The 16140-nt window shown below is 51.5% G+C and overlaps 1 protein-coding gene across 2 annotated transcripts in view; it reads left to right on the top strand.

Moving 5' to 3' along the window:
- The window catches only part of PITRM1 (pitrilysin metallopeptidase 1), a 170770-nt gene that overhangs the window by 36237 nt on the left and 118393 nt on the right, over nucleotides 1-16140 (top strand). For both annotated transcript variants that reach the window (XM_075315477.1, XM_075315479.1), the window contains exons 7-8: nucleotides 3159-3319; nucleotides 9613-9739. In XM_075315477.1, the coding sequence (XP_075171592.1) occupies nucleotides 3159-3319; nucleotides 9613-9739 (288 nt within the window). The remainder of the gene's footprint in view (nucleotides 1-3158; nucleotides 3320-9612; nucleotides 9740-16140) is intronic.

The following is a 16140-nucleotide window of genomic DNA, read 5'->3' as shown; positions in this document are numbered from 1 at the left end:
CCCGTACAAACGGCCGCTGGACCCATGGGACCTCATTCTCGTTCTCGACGGTCTCCAGAAGTCTCCTTTTGAACCTCTCAAGGAATCCTCCCTTGCTCTTCTGTCCTGGAAGGTAACATTCCTGGTGGCAATTACGTCCATCAGACGGGTTTTCGGAGCTGGCAGCACTCTCTTGCCGCAAGCCTTTTCTGATCTTTCACCAGGACAAGGTGGTTCTGCGCCCCCTTCCGGATTTTCTTCCAAAGGTTCCTACCCTGTTTCACTTGAACGAGGACATTGTTCTGCCTGCCTTTTTGTCCACACCCAGTTCATAGGGTGGAAAGGTCTCTGCATTCGTTAGACCTCGTCAGAGCTCTCTGATATTACATATCCAGGACAGCCCCCTTTAGGAGAATGGACTCTTTGTTCGTCATTCCTGAGGGGCCTAAGAAGGTACAGGCAGCTTCAAAGGCGACTCTGGCTCGCTGGATTCGCTCTGCGATCCAGGAAGTCTACCGCTTGCAACTCAAGCCCATTCCTAGTGGGCTGCGGGCTCATTCCACGCAAGCAGTTGGCGCTTCGTGGGCCATTCGGCATCAGGCTTCAGTGGAACAGGTGTGTAAGGCTGCGACCTGGTCTAGCCTACATACGTTTTCAAAGCATTACAGAGTCCATACCCAGGTTTCAGCTGAGGCAAATCTGGGTAGGAAAAGTCTGCAAACGGCAGTAGAGCTCTCTCAGTAGGCACTCGAGGCTGTCTGGGACTGGTTCCTAGTCCTTGGGTTGCATTGTTTTGTTTTTATTTTTCCCACCCATGGACTGCTTTAGGACGTCCCATGGTCCTGTGTCCCCCCCAATGAGGCGCCAGAGAAAAACGGATTTTTGTGTACTCGCCGTAAAATTGTTTTCTCTTAGCCATCATTGGGGGACACAGCACCCCCCTGTTGCCCTGTTGGGCCTTGGTTCTCTCAGTACCTTATTTGGTTATGACTCTTCTTTTCTCATGTTCCTCTGTTGAGACGTTTTTACGATTTTTTTTTTTTTTTTTTTTTTTCTTTTTTTTTTCCTCCTACTGCTTGTGTACTAAAACTGAGCTTGCCTGGCCCGGCCAGGGGGTGTATACTGCAGAGGAGGAGCTATGCTTTTGCATCTTAGTGTCCTCCTATGGATAGGCAGCATAACACCCGTGGTCCTGTGTCCCCCCTCCCCCCCCCCCCCCCCCCCCCCCCAATGATGGCTAAGAGAAAACTATTTTACGGTGTGCACACACAAATCCGTTTTTCTCTGGGCTCCCATATAGAAAGAGTCAGAGATCCAACTATTACATGGCAATAAAACAGAAGTATTTAAATGAAATATCTTTGTTGTGTGTTGCAATGCTGAACTCTACAGACCAAATAGAGATCTGTTTGTAGAGAAATGTTAAACTGCTATATACGCAACATGAAACAAGGGCTGGAAATATTAAGTGTAATATAATGTGCTGTGGTCTGTCACCACCCCTGACATGTCAGTATTAGTAAACCCATATACCCCATGATTAATTCTGCATCATCTTGTCTTAAAACTCTATGTCCTGCGTCATCCACATAGCTGGACAGAATCTCACGCTGGGCAAAATCCTTGCACAGGGACATTGCAGTTGGCTCAGGTGCCCTTTGCTCTGCCCTGCTGCCAACACATGCGCGGTTAGGTTTCAGGCTCTGCCCACAGCAGGGCAAAGCAAAGTGTGCCTGTGCAAACCGCAGTCTCCCTGCGCAGGTGCAAGATTTTGTCCAGCTATGTGGATGACTCGGCACGCTTCATCCACATCAATCACATCTGGAGGATGGCAATTAGCAGCTGGGTGGATGGACAGGAGCTGCTGCAAAGACACTCATCGGACCCGACCAGTCGCATTTTCATACTTCGCGGGTGCGATTCAAAAGGATTTTTGGGGTATATACAGGTGGGTCAGAACCTAATGTACCATTTTTTTTTTTTTTTTTTTTTTTTTTTTTTTTTAGAATACACCATAGGTGCTAAGGAAGGTGGTGGGATTAGCTCATACACTGAAAAACTGGTGACAGGTTCCCTCTAACGAAAAGTGAACAAAAGCTAAATCTAAGTCAAATTAGTATTTGCCATGACCACCCTTTGCCTTCTAAACAGCATCAGTTTTCCTTGGTATACTTGCACACTTGTGTTTTTGATGGAACTCTGCAGAGTAGTTGTTCCAAACATCTTGGAGAAATAACCATAAATCTGTGTGAGGCTTGTGCAAATCCTTCTGTCCCTTCTTCAAAGGAATTGAACAGCACATCTTGAACCCCTAGTCTGTTTCTAAATCTTTGCCTGGGAGGTATCTTGCTGGTGCAGTATAACTACCTTGTTTCTTGCTGATGTTTTCAGTCTTGCCATGGTGTATGACAAATGACTTTCTTGTCCACAAGCTCATATTTATAGCAGATTGACTGTTCCTCACCCAATTTTAACCCTCTTAAATGATTATTTTTCGGTTTCAATTAATCTAAATATGAAAATGATCATAATCACCTTCTTGGTATAATTACTCAGTTGCATAGCTATAACCCTACAAAATCTCAGACGTCTTGATAGTGTACTCAGAAGAACTGATGCTGATGCGATGCTCACACCCAATATTGATGTAATTTTAGGTTTCTCTTGCTCACTTTGCAATTTAATTTGCTAGAAAAAAAACAACTATAGGGGTACGTTCCCATTATGTTTTTCTCTTTCACGCTGCAGAATTTCTGTACCTTAGCTTACTTGCATTTTTTTCATTGCTTTTTTTGTGCATTTTTCCGCTGCATTTTTAACTTGTTTTTGACAACATTGCGTGTTTTGTCTGTTTGGTGTGTCTTGCTTTTAAATAAAGCTGTTTTTGTTTGTGAAACTTCCTGGTATTAACATTGTTAGGTGTGGATTACATGCATATTAGATGCGTTTCCGCCGTGGAAACGCACTAGCAACACATGCAGATTTTCCACATCGAATGCAGTCTATGGTGAATTTCCACTATCCGCAAGAGAAATTGACATGCTGCGGATTGGAAAAACACTTTTTTTTTTTTTTTTTATTTATTTTTATTTTTTTATAAATAAAGCATTCTTTCTCTTCAGCGTTTTTTTCACACCAACAGTACTGTCTGTTATAAATGATTTTATTATCTCTCTTAGACAGAAAATGAGCGCGTATTTGCACAGCAGATGCAGAACAAGCTTCTTCCGGACCACACGTATTCTGTCGTATCTGGAGGAGAACCATCAGACATCCCAGATCTCACCTGGACCCAGCTGAAGCAATTCCATGCCACGCACTATCACCCGAGCAATGCCAGGTACCTCAGAGGCTCCAACAACTTCATTCCTGTGTCAGTGTGTATCCTAAATTGTGGTTTCACCCTTTCTATTTTTTTTTTTTTTTTTTTTTTTTTTTTTGAAGGGGTGGAGCTGCTATATAAATATTTATTTCGGCTTTATACTCCTTTTTTTTTTTTTATTTATTTATTTTTTTTTCTTTTTTGTTCCTTTGGGAGACCCAGACCATGGGGTGTTTAGCTTCTGCCTCCGGAGGACACACAAAGTACTACACTTAAGTGTAGCTCCTCCCTCTGAGCTTATACACCCCCTGGTGAGCCAGTCCCAGCCAGTTTATCGCTTTGTGTTCAGGAGGCATACATCCACACATGCATTCTCATATGATTTTTTTGCTTTTTGGAAAGAGATTGAAGAAATGCGGGTCCACATCTGGACTCCCGGCATGTCCCTTCTCATCCCACTGTGTCGGCGGTGTTGTTAAGGTTGATTTCCAAGGCTGGAGCCTTACATGCCGTGCTCCTTCACCATCCCTCCTGGGCTCTGGCTTGAAGTGGGAGCCAGCACGGTCTCCATGCCTGGCAGGAGACCGGTCTCCATCCACAGCCCCTTGAGGATTCTGTTGGACCGGAGCACTCATCCCCAGGGACCTGGCCCTGCGTTTCAGCAGCTAAGTACCTGAGACGTTTATGTGTTGGGGGTCCCGGTTCTTTATTGTATGGGGAGAGTATGCTGAATGTATTTATTTTGGCATTTCCAGCGGGTTCTCTAGCTTTCGCCCGAGAACCGCGCCGATGGTGCCTGCGCGTCGGCCTCGCCGCTTAAATCTAGGCCCCGGCTTTGCCGGAGGCCTAGTTGCTGTTAACTTCCCTCGCATGTCACTCATGCAAGAGGGACAGGCACGGCTCCTCCCGGCGGCCGTTCTGCACAGGGGAGGGACACTCCCCACTGCTGGGGCGTGTCTGCTCTCCTGCATGTCTATGGCCCTCCAGTTCCCGCTCCCCTACAGGAACGCCCCCTAGTCCTGCCCCCTCTCTTCGCTCCGGCGGCCATTTCTCAGGCAGAGTTTACTCTGCGCTGGGCCTGTCTGCACTCTGCATCCCTGCTGAGGTGCTGTGCATTGGGGGTCCGGGCTTCGGGATCTGGAGGGCACACAACACCGCTTCAGCGGTCTGGTAAGCCACAGCCGGTCTCCGGTTGTGCACCTCTGTATATTCTCCCTGGGGTTCATTCTCTTGCAAAGCCCCCACTCCAGCAGCATGTCTCACACAAGGAGCAAGGCTCCAAAGCTTTATGCTGCATGCACTGCATGTAAGCTCCTGCTGCCTGAGCCCAGCACTTATCCACACTGTGATGGTTGCTCTAACTTGGCGGTGCCACAGCCTGGAGTCTCACCCCCAGTGGTCTCTCAGGCTGCTTCTGCACCTGTGGCTGAACCCCCGGCCTGGGTAGAGTCCTTTTCTAGGTCCATATCCCAGTCATTTGCTGAGTCCATGGGACTTTTGTCCAGGACTTTGCTGAATATGCATCAGCCCTCCTCACAGGGTGCCTCTAATACTCTTGCCAGAGGATCCCTATCCTCTGACCTCCGTCCATCAGAGCTCACAGAGGATTCATCATCAGGTCCCAGACCCTATCCTTCTAAGAGAAGGCGCAGGGTTTCCTCCCCCTCCTCATCCTGCGGCTCTGACTCAAGAGCTGACTCGCAAGATGAGGAGGATGCCCTCACGGGGGGCTCGGAGGCTATGTACCCCATCGATCTCTCTGAGGGTGACTCAGATTTTAGTGACTTGATTGCTTCTATTAATTCTGTACTGGATCTCAATCCGCCATTCTCAGAGGAGCAACCCTCTCTGGCAAAAAAGCATCAGTTTACCTCGCCTAAGAGAGCAAAGAGTGTGTTCTTTAACCACTCCAGTTTTCAGACCGCTGTGACCAAACCCAGGGCCTGTCCTGACAAACGCTTCCCAAAGCGTGGTTCTGATGACCGTTTTCTCTTTCCACCTGAGGTGGTCAAGGAGTGGTCGCACTCCCCAAAGGTAGACCCCCCGGTGTCTAGGCTCTCAGCCCGGACCGTTGTGTCGGTGGCTGACGGCACCTCACTTAAGGATTCCACTGACCGTCAGATTGACCTTCTGGCCAAATCTGTGTATGAAGCTGCGGGGGCCGCTTTTTCCCCGACTTTTGCAGCAGTGTGGGCTCTCAAAGCCATCTCTGCTTCTCTGGAGGAGATGCATTCCCTCACCAAGGAATCTATGCCTGAGATGGTTACCTTAACCTCTCAGGCTTCAGCCTTTTCATCTTATGCCATGTCTGCCATGCTAGAGGCTTCTCACCGCATTGCGGTGGCTTCAGCTAATTCCCTCGTTATCCGCAGGATCTTGTGGCTTCGAGAGTGGAAGGCAGATGCTTCTTCCAAGAAGTTTCTTGCTGGGCTCCCTTTTTGCTGGTTCCCGGCTGTTCGGTGAACAGCTGGATGAAATTATTAAGGAAGCTACTGGCGGGAAGAGTACTTCCATGCCACAAACCAAGACCAGGAAACCCGCCCAGGGTAGGAATCAATCGAGGTTTCGTACCTTTCGTTCCTCCCACTGGTCGTCCTCTAAGCCCTCCGCCTCGTCCGCTAACTCAGCTAAGGATCAGAAATCCAACTGGCACCCAAAAGCGTGTCCGCAGAAGACCGCAGGAGGTTCTGCCACTAAGGCAGCCTCCTCATGACTCTGTGCCCGCTCCAGCCACGTCCTTAGTCGGTGGCAGGCTCTCCCACTTTGGCGACGCTTGGTTAAAACAAGTCTCCGATCAGTGAGTGAGAGATCATATCTCACGGCTACAGGATAGAATTCTCTTCCAGCCCGCCAAACAGATTTTTTTCTCTCGAATCCCCCCTGCTCCAAGGCCGCCGCCTTCTCACAGGCCACTCCCTGCAGGCAAACGGAGTGATTGTACCAGTTCCCACTCGGGAACGGTTCAGAGGTTTTACTCAAACCTCTTCCTAGTTCCCAAAAAGGACGGTACCTTCCGGCCCATCCTGGATCTCAAGCTTCTCAACAAGCATGTCCGGGTGCGGCATTTTCGCATGGAGTCTCTGCGATCAGTCATTGCCTCAATGACCCAAGGGGATTTCCTGGCGTCCATCGACTTCAGAGATGCCTACCTACATGTGCCAATCGCAGTTTCACACCAGCGTTGGTTACGTTTTGCCATAGGAGAGGATCATTTCCAATTCGTGGCTCTCCCCTTCGGGTTAGCCACGGCCCCTCGGGTATTCACCAAGGTCATGGCAGCAGTGATTGCGGTTCTGCACCTCCAGGGGTTGGCAGTGCTTCCTTATCTGGACGACCTTCTGGTCAAGGCTCCATCCAGCGCAGACTGTCAGAGGAGTGTCTCGCTCACTCTCGCCACTCTAGCCCAATTCGGGTGGCTTGTCAATCTTCCCAAATCCACTGTGACTCCGACCCAGAGTCTCACGTACCTAGGGATGCAGTTCGAGACTTTGCCGGCACTTGTGAAGTTGCCCTTAATCAAACAGCAGTCTCTCCAGCTAGCGGTGCGCTCTCTGCTGCGGCCCCGCCGTTATACCCTTAGGCGCCTGATGCAGGTGCTGGGTCAAATGGTGGCGTCCATGGAGGCTGTTCCCTTTGCCCAGTTCCATCTGCGCCCTCTGCAGGTGGACATTCTCCGCTGTTGGGACAAGCTGCCTTCCTCCTTACAGAGGTTAGTGGCTCTGTCGCCACGGACCAGGAGCTCTTTTCAGTGGTGGCTTCGGCCCCTCTCCCTGTCCCAGGGGTGCTCCTTCCTGGCCCCGTCCTGGGTGATTCTCACCATGGATGCCAGTCTATCCGGCTGGGGAGCGGTATATCTCCACCACAGAGCACAGGGCACTTGGACTCCGTCCGAGTCAGCCCTTTCAATCAATGTGCTGGAAACCAGAGCCGTGTTTCTAGCTCTCCTAGCTTTTCACCACCTGTTGGCGGGCAGGAACATTCGAGTCCAGTCAGACAACGCAACAGCGGTTGCCTACATCAATCACCAAGGCGGGACACGCAGCCGCCTGGCAATGATGGAGGTACAACGCATCCTTCAATGGGCGGAAGACTCCAGGTCCACCATATCCGCAGTCCACATCCCAGGCGTGGAAAACTGGGAGGCAGACTATCTCAGCCGTCAATGCGTGGACGGTGGCGAGTGGTCCCTGCACCCGGCAGTGTTTCAGTCAATCTGCCGCAAATGGGGCACTCCGGACGTGGACCTAATGGCATCCCGTCACAACAAGGTTCCTGTTTACGTGGCTCGCTCCCACGATCCTCAGGCCTTCGCCGCGGACGCTCTGGTTCAAGACTGGTCCCAGTTTCGTCTGTCCTACATGTTTCCCCCTCTAGCTCTCTTGCCCAGAGTCCTGCGCAAGATCAGAATGGAGGGCCGTCGAGTCATCCTCATTGCATCGGACTGGCCCAGGCGAGCTTGGTATCCGGACCTGCTCCAACTGTCCGTAGATATGCCGTGGCATCTTCCGGACCGTCCAGACCTACTCTCGCAAGGTCCGTTTTTCCGCCCGAATTCTGCGGCCCTCAAATTGACGGCGTGGCTCTTGAGTCATGGATTTTGACGACTTCTGGTATTCCTCCTGAGGTCATCTCCACTATGACTCGGGCCCGTAAGTCTTCCTCCGCCAAGATCTATCACAGGACTTGGAAAATTTTCCTGTCCTGGTGTCGCTCTTCCGGCCATCCTCCTTGACCATTCTCTTTGCCGACCCTTCTGTCTTTTCTACAGTCCGGTCTGCAGCTAGGACTGTCCCTCAACTCTCTCAAGGGACAAGTCTCAGCTCTATCAGTACTGTTCCAGCGGCGTCTCGCCCGGCTGGCTCAGGTCCAGACCTTCATGCAAGGCGCGTCTCACATCATTCCGCCTTATCGGCGGCCCTTGGATCCCTGGGACCTTAACTTGGTCCTCACGGTATTGCAGAAACCCCCTTTTGAGCCTCTTAGGGAGGTTTCTTTGTATCGTCTTTCTCAGAAAGTGGCCTTTCTAGTTGCCATAACTGCTCTCAGGAGAGTCTCTGATTTGGCTGCGCTCTCCTCGGAGTCACCTTTTTTTGTTTTTTCACCAGGACAAGGTGGTTCTCCGTCCGACTCCGGACTTTCTTCCTAAGGTGGTCTCTCCCTTCCACCTTAACCAGGACATTTCCTTACCTTCCTTCTGTCCGGCCCCTGTTCATCGCTTTGAAAAAAGCGCTGCATACTCTAGATCTGGTGCGTGCTCTCCGGATTTATGTATCTCGCACCGCTGCGCTTAGGTGGTGTACCTCTCTTTTTGTGCTAACCACAGGGCGGCGCAAGGGTCTCCCTGCTTCTAAGCCGACCTTGGCCCGTTGGATCAGATCGACCATTTCGGACGCCTACCAGAGTACTCGGGTGCCTCCCCCGCCGGGGATCAAAGCACACTCGACCAGAGCTGTCGGTGCCTCTTGGGCTTTTAGGCACCAGGCTACGGCTCAACAAGTCTGTCAGGCTGCCACTTGGACTAGCCTGCATACCTTCTCGAAGCACTACCAAGTGCATGCTCATGCTTCGGCAGATGCGAGCTTGGGCAGACGCATCCTTCAGGCGGCGGTCGCCCATTTGGGAAGTTAGGTTCTGCCTACTTCTTAGTTTTTCTGTTTATTTCCCACCCAGGGACTGTTTGGAACGTCCCATGGTCTGGGTCTCCCAAAGGAACGATAAAGAAAAAAGAGAATTTTGTTACTTACCGTAAATTCTTTTTCTTATAGTTCCGTATTGGGAGACCCAGCTCCCTCCCTGTTGTCTGTTGGCAATTTTCTTGTTCCGTGTGTTATCACCGGCTGTTGTCAAGACAGTCTCCGGTTGTTCCGGCTCTTGCTCTGTTATACTTGTGGGTGGCTATTCTCCTTCAGCTTTTGCACTAAACTGGCTGGGACTGGCTCACCAGGGGGTGTATATGCTCGGAGGGAGGAGCTACACTTTTTAGTGTAGTACTTTGTGTGTCCTCCGGAGGCAGAAGCTAAACACCCATGGTCTGGGTCTCCCAATACGGAACTATAAGAAAAAGAATTTACGGTAAGTAAACAAAATTCTCTTTTTTTTCCATTTTGTCTTGATTATAGATCTCTATGCTTGTATAGATTTATTTTCATCTCCAAACTTAATGTAGATTAATTGGAGACCAGTATTCTGTATTAATGATGACTGTGGGCTGCAGATATGGAGACTATTTGTTTCAAAAAGTAATGAATTCATGAAATATAAGTATCAGTGCCATGCTGGAAAATAGGTTTGCATTTGCTTTTCTTCTCTAGGTTTTTTACATACGGTAATCTTCCATTGGAGCAGCACTTAAAACAGATTGATGAAGATGCATTGAGCAGGTTTGAGCGCATTGAGCCCCACACGGAGGTTCCTCTACAGCAGAGATGGAGTAGTGAGGTAGGGTCAAGGTTTTTCTTTGCCTTTTTAGAAATGCATCATTCTGTTGCAACTATTAATTTGCCTAAAGGGGTATCCAGGATTACGATATAGGGTGGGTCCTTAATATCTGACTGAGGGTCGGACAGATCGCACCTGCAGGTCCAGTGACCAACAAAAGTAAACAGTTTATGGAGCTGGAATAGCATGTGCGAGATTTGCAGAGACATGGACTTTTCCAAATGCTGTTTTGTCTATCGCTTCATTGGGGGACACAGGAGACCATGGGTGTGTGCATCTGCCACTAGAAGGCAGACACTAGGCAAGAAAAAAGTTACCTCCTCCTCAGTAGTATACACTCATTGACCAGACCCAAGCTGATCAGTTTTAGCTTAGTGTCTGAAGGAGGCTTATGATTGGGCAACAGAGATGTCACTCGGTCATCCCACATAGATACCAAGAGCACAATGTGGAGTTGTCACTACTGTATCCTCACTGGTCTACGAGACAGGACTCTAACCACCCCTTTACACATAGTGTTTGCGGCTCTATGACACTCAGTCCTTGCCACCATTCCTTACACGCTCGCTCTCCAGAGGCAGCCGGTGCAGGGAGGGAAGATGGAAGCCTTACCAGCTCCTGGGCAGTTAAAAGGGCTCGTGGTAATAAAAAAAAAAAAACAAACAAACCTCTGCACCTCCCTGGTTCCCTCCGGCAGCCACGTTCCTAAATTTAGTCCCTGGCTTTTGCTGGTCCTACCCAAGTGACCGGATTCGCCCCCAGCAGTCCGGCAAATCACACGCCGCCTCTTGTGCGCCTCCCCACCCACTGCCCACCACCTATTTGGCCGCCTCTCTCTTATACAGCTGTGCAGGAACCCTGCTTGCGCTTTCTAGAGTCACCTCCCCCTCTTCCCTTCTCTGCACACCGGCGCCTCCCTCCCATAGACACCAAAACCAGGGACCTCTGGGTCAGTCTCCATCAAATCTTTGGCGACCAGGCTGCAGCACGTGGTTAAACTCTGTTACCTGGGTGGGGGGGGGGGGCGCGCGCAACGTGTCTATCCCTAGAGCTCTAGTAAACCCCCCTCCCACCATGGCTATCATCCCTCTTTGATTTTTCAGTTTATCATGCATTTCTCCAAAGAGCTCACCAAATTTTCTTTCCCTGGGGTCATGTTGCATGACAGACTTCTCGTTGGTGCCTTATTCCACGCATAAGCTATACCATGGACCTTTCGATTTATCTTTCTTTGTCGCTCTATTGGGAGACCCAGACAATTGGGTGTATAGCTACTGCCTCCGGAAGCCACACAAAGTATTACACTTAAAAGTGTAAGGCCCCTCCCCTACTGCCTATACACCCCCCGTGGGATCACGGGCTCCTCAGTTTTCATGCTTTGTGCGAAGGAGGCTAACATCCACGCATAGCTCCACTGTTTAGTCAGCAGCAGCTGCTGACTTTGTCGGATGGAAGAAAAGAGGGCCCATACTAGGGCCCCCAGCATGCTCCCTTCTCACCCCACTTTTGTTGGAGGTGTTTGTTAAGGTTGAGGTACCCATTGCGGGTACGGAGGCTGGAGCCCACATGCTGCTTTCCTTCCCCATCCCCTTAGGGCTCTGGGTGAAGTGGGATCCTATCGGTCTCCAGGCACAGGAGACCGTGCTCCGTCCACAGCCCTGGGAATCTGCTGGACATGGAGCTGAGTATCGTCAGGGACAGGGCCCTGCTACATTAAGGTACTCTGTGTCCCCGTGCAAATCGCGCACACACACACCAGCATTGCTGGGTGTGTTAGTGCGCCGGGGGCAGCAGCGCGGCGCGCTTGTGCTATACTCACTGCAGCTTGCTGAGTGAGTTTATGTGTTAGGAACTACCGCGCCGGCCGCTGATGGCGGTTTTTACGGCGGCAGCGCTGCGGCGCGGCTGGGACTTGTGGTGCGCCGGGGACTTCCGCGCTGGCCGCGCTTATACGGCGGCCGCGCTTATAAATCGAGTCCCCGGCTTTTGCGGCCTAGTTCCGTTTCGTTCCTGCCCCCAGGCCTGCCAGTCAGGGGAAGGGCGGGACGCTGGCCAGAACGTCAGCGCCGAGGGCTGGAGTCTGCTTAGCATACTCCAACCCCCCTCACTGGGCACAGTGGGACGCCAGTTTCCCGCTCTTTGTCTGGGGCACTCCCACGGCCCGCCCCTCTTCACAGGACGCTGGCAGCCATTCCTGTTTGCAGTCTCAGTGGAGAAGGGAGACAAGCTCTGGGAGACCCAGGCACGGGATTCTGGCGACCACACACCCGCTTGGAGCGGGCGGTAAGCGGCACCTCTGGTGCTGACCCCACTAGTGCCGAAGTGTTCATTTGTACTTTATGCTTGTATTCTATACATTGCACTGTACGGTCGCTTCTTGGCTATATACCCTCCTAGATTGCTAGACAACATGTCGTCCGCAAAAAGCAAGGGGGCCAAGGCACAGGCTTTCTATGCTACCTGTACCGCATGTGCGGCTGTTCTACCGGCTGGTGCCACTGACCCCCATTGTGTGCAATGTTCGGCCCCTGTGGCACTTGCTCAGCCGGGGCCTCTGCTAGAGGTGGCCCAAGGAGAACTACCTGTGAACACTGTCCAGGTGACAGGGACGGAGTTTGCAGTTTTTGCTGATAGATTGTCTGTGACTATGACTAAAATCCTTGAGACTTTGCAGTCCAGACCGGTACCTCAGACCATGGGCACTGTTGATTCAATGCTCCCTGGCCCCCCTCATTTGGAACAAATCCGTGCTCCGGGGGGGTCCCATGCATCCCGGGGTGATGGCTCTGACACGGACGACAGTCCCAGACAGCCTAAGCGAGCTCGCTATGAGCGACCCTCGACTTCATCACACTGGTCAGGGTCCCAGCAAGAGGACTCTCTATATGATGAGGCAGAGGTAGCTGATCAGGATTCTGATCCTGAGACCGCTCTTAATCTTGATACACCTGAGGGGGACGCAATAGTAAATGATCTCATAGCGTCCATCAATAAAATGTTGGATATCTCTCCTCTAGCTCCTCCAGTGGAGGAGTCAGCTTCACAGCAGGAGAAATTCCATTTCAGGTATCCCAAGCGTAAATTGAGTACTTTTCTGGACCACTCTGACTTTAGAGAGTCCGTCCAGAAACACCACGCTTATCCGGATAAGCGTTTCTCCAAACGTCTTAAGGATACACGTTATCCCTTTCCCCCTGATGTGGTCAAGAGCTGGACCCAGTGTCCAAAGGTGGACCCCCCAATCTCCAGGCTTGCGGCTAGATCCATAGTTGCAGTGGAAGATGGGGCTTCACTTAAAGATGCCACTGACACAGATGGAACTCTGGTTGAAATCCATCTATGAAGCTATCGGCGCGTCGTTTGCTCCAGCATTCGCAGCTGTATGGGCACTCCAAGCTATTTCAGCTGGTCTTGCGCAGGTTGACACTGTCACACGTACTTCTGTCCCGCAAGTAGCGTCCTTAACCTCTCAAATGTCTGCATTTGCGTCTTACGCTATTAATGCTGTCCTGGACTCTACGAGCCGTACGGCAGTGGCATCCGCCAACTCCGTGGTTTTACGCAGAGCCTTGTGGTTAAGGGAATGGAAGGCAGATTCTGCTTCCAAGAAGTGCTTAACCAGTTTGCCATTTTCTGGTGACAGACTGTTTGGTGAGAGATTGGATGAAATCATTAAACAGTCCAAGGGCAAGGATTCATCCTTACCTCAGCCCAGACCAAATAAACCCCAACAGAGGAGGGGACAGTCGAGGTTCCGGTCCTTTCGAGGCTCGGGCAGGTTCCAATTCTCCTCGTCCAAAAGGACTCAGAAGGATCAGAGGAGCTCAGATTCTTGGCGGGCTCAGTCACGCCCGAAGAAAGCAGCCGGAGGAACCGCTACCAAGGCGGCTTCCTCATGACTTTCGGCCTCCTCTCTCCGCATCCTCGGTCGGTGGCAGGCTCTCCCGCTTTGGCGACATTTGGCTGCCACAGGTCAAAGACCGTTGGGTGAGAGACATTCTGTCTCACGGGTACAGGATAGAGTTCAGTTCTCGTCCTCCAACTCGATTCTTCAGAACTTCTCCGCCTCCCGGCCGAGCCGATGCTCTTCTGCAGGCGGTGTGCTCTTTAAAGGCAGAAGGAGTGGTGATCCCTGTCCCTCTTCAGGAGCAAGGTCACGGTTTTTACTCCAATTTGTTTGTGGTGCCAAAAAAGGACGGGTCTTTCCGTCCTGTTCTGGACCTAAAACTGCTCAACAAGCATGTGAAAACCAGGCGGTTCCGGATGGAATCCCTCCGTTCCGTCATCGCCTCAATGTCTCAAGGAGATTTCCTAGCATCAATAGATATCAAAGATGCTTATCTCCACGTGCCGATTGCTCCAGAGCACCAGCGTTTTCTACGCTTCGCTATAGGAGACGAACACCTTCAGTTCGTAGCCCTGCCTTTCGGTCTGGCGACAGCCCCAAGGGTCTTCACCAAGGTCATGGCAGCAGTAGTAGCAGTCCTGCACTCTCAGGGTCACTCCGTGATCCCTTACTTGGACGATCTACTTATCAAGGCACCCTCTCAAGAGGCATGCCAACACAGCCTGAACGTTGCGCTGGAGACACTCCAGAGTTTCGGGTGGATCATCAACTTTTCAAAGTCAAATCTCACCCCGACCCAATCGATAACATATCTTGGCATGGAGTTTCATACTCTCTCAGCGATAGTGAAGCTTCCGCTGGTCAAACAGCGTTCAATACAGACAGGGGTGCAATCTCTCCTTCAAGGCCAGTCACACCCCTTGAGACTCCTCATGCACTTCCTAGGGAAGATGGTAGCAGCAATGGAGGCAGTCCCTTTCGCGCAGTTTCATCTGCGTCCACTACAATGGGATATTCTCCGCCAATGGGACGGGAAACCGACGTCCCTAGACAGGAACGTCTCCCTTTCTCAGACGGCCAAGGATTCTCTTCAGTGGTGGCTTCTTCCCACCTCATTGTCAATAGGAAAATCTTTCCTACCCCCATCCTGGGCGGTGGTCACAACGGACGCGAGTCTATCAGGGTGGGGAGCAGTTTTTCTCCACCACAGGGCTCAAGGTACGTGGACTCAGCAAGAGTCCACCCTTCAGATCAATGTTCTGGAAATCAGAGCAGTGTATCTTGCCCTACAAGCCTTCCAGCAGTGGCTGGAAGGCAAGCAGATCCGAATTCAGTCGGACAACTCCACAACGGTGGCATACATCAACCACCAAGGAGGGACACGCAGTCGGCAAGCCTTCCAGGAAGTCCGGCGGATTCTGACGTGGGTGGAAGACACGGCATCCACCATATCCGCAGTTCACATCCCGGGCGTAGAAAACTGGGAAGCAGACTTCCTCAGTCGCCAGGGTATGGACGCAGGGGAATGGTCTCTTCACCCGGACGTGTTTCAGGAGATCTGTCGCCGCTGGGGGATGCCGGACGTCGACCTAATGGCGTCCCGGCACAACAACAAGGTCCCGGCTTTCATGGCACGGTCTCACGATCACCGAGCTCTGGCGGCGGACGCCTTAGTTCAAGATTGGTCGCAGTTCCGGCTACCGTATGTGTTTCCACCTCTGGCACTGTTGCCCAGAGTGCTACGCAAGATCAGGTCCGACTGCCGCCGCGCCATCCTCGTCGCTCCAGACTGGCCGAGGAGGTCGTGGTACCCGGATCTGTGGCATCTCACGGTAGGCCAACCGTGGGCACTACCAGACCGACCAGACTTGCTGTCTCAAGGGCCGTTTTTCCATCTGAATTCTGCGGCCCTGAACCTGACTGTGTGGCCATTGAGTCCTGGATCCTAGCGTCTTCAGGATTATCTCAAGAGGTCATTGCCACCATGAGGCAGGCTAGGAAACCAACCTCCGCCAAGATCTACCACAGGACGTGGAGGATATTCTTATCTTGGTGCTCTGCTCAGGGAGTTTCTCCCTGGCCATTTGCATTGCCTACTTTTCTTTCCTTCCTGCAATCCGGTTTGGAAAAAGGTTTGTCGCTCAGCTCCCTCAAGGGACAAGTCTCAGCGCTATATGTATTTTTTCAAAAGCGCCTAGCACGACTTCCTCAGGTACGCACGTTCCTGCAAGGGGTTTGTCATATCGTCCCTCCTTACAAGCGGCCGTTAGAGCCCTGGGATCTGAACAGGGTTCTAATTGCTCTCCAGAAGCCGCCTTTCGAGCCTATGAGGGATGTTTCCCTTTCTCGCCTTTCACAGAAAGTGGCCTTTCTAGTAGCGGTCACGTCTCTTCGGAGAGTGTCCGAGCTAGCAGCGCTGTCATGCAAATCTCCCTTCCTGGTGTTTCACCAGGACAAGGTGGTTCTGCGCCCGATTCCGGAGTTTCTCCCTAAGGTGGTATCCCCCTTTCATCTCAATCAGGATATCTCCTTACCTTCTTTGTGTCCTCGTCCA

This window comes from Anomaloglossus baeobatrachus, chromosome 6 (genome assembly GCF_048569485.1).
Source record: "Anomaloglossus baeobatrachus isolate aAnoBae1 chromosome 6, aAnoBae1.hap1, whole genome shotgun sequence".
Lineage (NCBI taxonomy): Eukaryota > Metazoa > Chordata > Amphibia > Anura > Aromobatidae > Anomaloglossus > Anomaloglossus baeobatrachus.
This window is presented reverse-complemented; position numbering and strand designations above follow the sequence as displayed.